Source organism: Branchiostoma lanceolatum, chromosome 6 (assembly GCF_035083965.1).
Source record: "Branchiostoma lanceolatum isolate klBraLanc5 chromosome 6, klBraLanc5.hap2, whole genome shotgun sequence".
Taxonomy (NCBI): Eukaryota; Metazoa; Chordata; class Leptocardii; order Amphioxiformes; family Branchiostomatidae; genus Branchiostoma; species Branchiostoma lanceolatum.
In genome coordinates this window covers 22,132,641-22,136,925 of record NC_089727.1, presented here as the reverse complement: position 1 = coordinate 22,136,925, position 4,285 = coordinate 22,132,641, and the positions used below count along the sequence as shown (strand labels likewise).

At 52.9% G+C, this 4,285-nt stretch overlaps 2 protein-coding genes across 2 annotated transcripts; both read right to left on the bottom strand.

The window, feature by feature from the left end:
- Nucleotides 1-544: 544 nt before the first annotated feature.
- On the bottom strand, nucleotides 545-1,291 carry LOC136437611 (uncharacterized). The gene has a single exon (XM_066432234.1). It carries the CDS (start codon nucleotides 1,289-1,291, stop codon nucleotides 545-547), a length of 747 nt encoding a protein of 248 aa, XP_066288331.1.
- A 248-nt stretch (nucleotides 1,292-1,539) lies between these two features.
- Nucleotides 1,540-3,432, bottom strand: LOC136437610 (uncharacterized). Its single transcript, XM_066432233.1, has one exon. It carries the CDS (start codon nucleotides 3,430-3,432, stop codon nucleotides 1,540-1,542), a length of 1,893 nt encoding a protein of 630 aa, XP_066288330.1.
- Between the last annotated feature and the right edge of the window lie 853 nt (nucleotides 3,433-4,285).

Below are 4,285 nucleotides of genomic sequence, written 5' to 3'. Positions count from 1 at the left end.
GTGAGGAAGTGTGAGCTGCCGATAAGATATTACTGGTGGCATCAACTGGTATCCGGCCGTTGTTTGTAACAGCAAAACTAGTAGTAAGTAAATTAGCCAGCGCCAAGACTAGTGCAACTTAGCAAGCTAGGGAAGACTGACAACCAACAGTCAAACAAACTAAACCGCCTAAGGCTAACAGGTGAGCAAACTAAAACAACCTTAACCTAACAGTTGAGTAAATAACCTTAACCTAACAGGTGGGTAACTATTTTAAACAACTGCACCATTGGCTCTAAGCCACAAAGACGAATGTATAAACACTGTCCTAAACACTTGATTATATGACATGTGCTGTCATACTGAAACAGCCGCTACTAGTACTAGAGTCCGAAGTTGGCTGCTGATAATGTCTATAGGAGTCCGCTTCGTGAAGGAAGTCTTTCTACAACAAGTACATCTGGAGAATCAGTCTTTGCTAAACAGTCCCTTCAATAGACTAATCTGGTTGCTCCAGCGAACTGTTCTGGAGAGTCAGTCTTTGCTAAACAGTCCCTTCAATAGACTAATCTGGTTGCTCCAGCGAACTGTTCTGTAGCTTCTCCGCGATCAGCTTGGAATACTCGCACCTCTTGTCGAAGGAGCAGTCCAAGTACAGTTCGAACGCGTTTGAAGACCAGTCGCCTAACAGTTTAATCACCTGTGGGTCAGCACCGCAGTGCCACGCGTAAGTCGCCCCGCCGCGTCTGAAACTATGTCCCGAATAACTCCCTGGGGTGAAGCCTGCCGCGGATAATAACGACTTCAAGTGGTGGACGAACGTGTCATGGGTGAGGGAGATGAGTCCGCCTCCGTTACCTGGGACCAGGAACGCCGGCCCGTCTGGGTCGGCCGGGATCATGTTACACATATTGACGTATGCGTACTGAGGACACAGGGGATGCCCTTGCAGTGCGGGCAATGGTAGGAGAAGCACCTTTTGCCGAAACTGGATCGTCTTCGACCAAGTCACCTGAACCACAAGTCCATCCTTGGAAACTTGAATGGCGCGACGCGTTAGCTGCTTGCGTGGGTCGAATGCTGACTGTGATCGCGGTACTATGTTCGACTTCCGGAGCAACGTGAAGAAGGCCACGCAGAATGCTGCCCACAGCGTGGCGTGCATGGGCCTTGTCAGGTCCAACAACTCCCGGATTTTGAGCAAGATGGCAGCATGGCAGGCGTGTGGGGAACCTCTACGGAAGGAAGACACGACGAGCTTCAGTTCGAAGCTGGTCTCGGGCGGTTCGAAGTCGTGAAATCGTTGCAACATGCGTGCCCCGTGTACATACAGCTGGACGCTACTCGGGCTCCGCAAGGAGCGCGTAAGGAATTGTGCGTAACGGGTGAGAGTTTTCGAGTCAGTCGGTAGAGCAGGTAGTTTGAAAAACTCACAGAATAGTAGAAATGCCCTCCACTGCGTTCGGAAATTGGCGTAAGTGCCCGCCGCGAAAGCCGACAGCTTTGCGTCCTCTACGTCTGAGTCCAATCGCCGTAGCAGGGTGCAGGTACCTGGAAGGATTACAAGTGTGTCAGTAACTCGAAATGTCGTGGGCAGACAACAACGCTGGCTGTGCGCTGCCCGGCCGTCAGGCGTTTGAATTCGTTCTCGTGATACTGCGAAGTCGACCAGCGGCTGAGGTGGTCTGCGAGCCTATTTTCGAGCCCAGGTATATGCACGGCCCTAAGCTCAAACTGTCCAGTGGCAGCGCAGAGCCACAGATTGCGTAGACATGTCTGTAGGAAGGCGCTGCGGCTCCTACCGGAGTTTAGAACGGTGACTGAGGCTTCATTGTCACACATAACGACAATGCGCTGACCTGCCCAGCGCCCTCCCCACAACCGGGCGCAGACCAAGATGGCCAATAACTCTAAACTGTTGATACAGGGCTGAGCCTCGAGGAGCGATGCCGGGAAGGCGGCGTGGAAGTATTCGCCCGTTCCTTGAGAGAAGCCGCCGCAACCGGAGAGGCACGCGTCCGAACTGAAAACTGCATCAGGTTCAGACCAGCCCGCGTGAGATATCCACGAAACGCCGTTGTAGCTTGGTAAGAAGGAAGACCACCAGCGAAGATCCTTCCTGAACTCCTCATCGACGCGTATCTTCTCCCGGCGGTCTTTGTAACGCCGTAGAAAGGCAATCATTCTCGATACGAAGAGTCGACCCGGTCTGACGCACGACGCCACGAAATGTAACTTCCCGAGCAACGATTCGACCTCCTGTCTGCACACGCTAGACACGTCAGACCACGCTTGAAGCTCAGCCATGGTGTCCGTCAGCCGTTCTGGTGTAACCTCTACTGTCATACGGATAGAGTCTACCATGCGACCGAGAAATGTCATTCTCGTAGCGGGCGGGCATGCCTTATCTGCGGCCTCTGTTAATCCTAGCCGTTGCAAATGCTGTCCGAGGGAGTCGTACGCCTTCTGCGCCCGCCTGGGTGAATCAGCACCGCCGAAGTCATCCAAATAATTGACGCACGAAAACCCGAGTTGCGCATATACATGCGATACTGCGTCTGTCACACGTTGACAAGCTTGGGCTGACGAGCGGAGACCGAATGGGAGGGCAACGTCCGTGTATGCGCTGCCGCGCCAGCGAAAACCGAGTAAGTGGTAATCGCCAGGGTCTACAAACAACTGTCTGTACGCTCTGCGCAAGTCTCTTTTAAACATCAAACATCCTTGGCCTTGCACCACCACCAACGCCACAAAATCATCGAAGGACGGGTACCGTAACCGACGGGTCTCGCCCAGGTAAGTTCCTGTAGGAATACCGTCATTGACCGAGGATCCTTGTGGGTAACTAAAGTCTACCACTATTCGGCGATCAGCCGTGCCCTTCTTTGGTACTGTCTGCAGGGGGTTGCATACTAACGGCGTACCGAAGAACTCCCGCGGTAAGGGCCCGATAGTGGCTCCGTGTGCTAACTCTGTGCGAATATACCGTTCCACGTGGCTCGGGTACTGCAGCGCGGAGGGATGGTTGGTGTGTGGAACAACCGGCAGTTGCGAAGACTCGTAATTCACTAGGAATCCGAACTCCAGCAGGTCACAGAGGTCTGCATCGTGATATCCTTCCAACAGGCTACGCCATGCTGCGATATTCAGACTGCTTGGAACAGGTATACGAGCGCCACGGAAGTTGGGAACTTGAGACTGTCTCACCCGTGCATGCCAGTCCCGATAAGGCCAACTTGTAGATTCGCACTTACACTCGACCTGAACATTGTCACCTGAATTTTGCCTGACATCAACGCCCGCGGGGGGATTATCAATTGTTGAGTCGCAGGTACACCCGACCCGAAAATTGTCACTCGAATTGTGCCTTGTGGCAACGCCCGCTGGGGGAGTATCACTTGTAGAGCCGCAGGTACACCCGACCTGAAAACCGTCACTCGAATTGTGCCTCATGGCAACGCCCGCTGGGGGATATACAGTCATGGAAACATCGGCTGTACTAGAGGAAACCTGACTTTGCCTGGCGGCGACGCCCTCTTGGAGGGGAAACGAGGCGAAAGAATCTGTACCAATTCTTGTCATATCTAGAAGAACATTGTCCGCACCGTGCAACGAATGACTGTCTGAATGTCTTGAAACTACTTGCTTTTCGCCAGCCGTGAACGTGACTGGTGCACCGTGGCAGGTCTGAAGTGAAACACTAGAACCAAGGCTTGGTTCGATCGTCGCATCAATACCGTCTGTGGTATGTCTGGCAACTATACTCCCTTCGTCAGAATCGAATATTTTCTCCCTCTCGGCTACAACAACATTAAAATCCTGAACTGAAACACGATAACTGTTGGCCTCTGTGCCTGCAACATCGCTACAAACTGTGTGTGAAGACCCGCTACGCTCATCACTGTGGCGAGTTGAAAACTGTAAACAACTGTCCGAAACACGAGGAGCATTGTCTGAGCGGATGGACATGTCGCTACCGTCAGTGGGAGGTAGACTGTAAACATGATCCTCACTGTGGCGAGTTGAATGTCGGACGCTACTGAACGAAACACGAGAACTATCGTCTGTGTTGATTGGCACATCGCTACAATCTGCGTAGGGAAGGCTGTTGAAACTATCCGCACTGTGGCGAGTTGAATACGGAAAACTACTGACAGAAGCGAGCTGAACGTGGCTACTAGAAGGAGACGTACGTGGACAAACAGAAACCAAACTCACAGTTCTCCGCACGGTAGTGTCCCCGGCTTTTGAGCCGGTCCCCGTGCCCTTGGGTGGGCGTGCTTGTCACGCAGTGCTGCCAGCCGTC

Bases quoted from the DNA above. Each gene is read 5' to 3' on its own strand.
- LOC136437611 (XM_066432234.1), bottom strand. From the start codon at position 1,291: ATGTTGCAACGATTTCACGACTTCGAACCGCCCGAGACCAGCTTCGAA.
- LOC136437610 (XM_066432233.1), bottom strand. From the start codon at position 3,432: ATGAGGCACAATTCGAGTGACGGTTTTCAGGTCGGGTGTACCTGCGGC.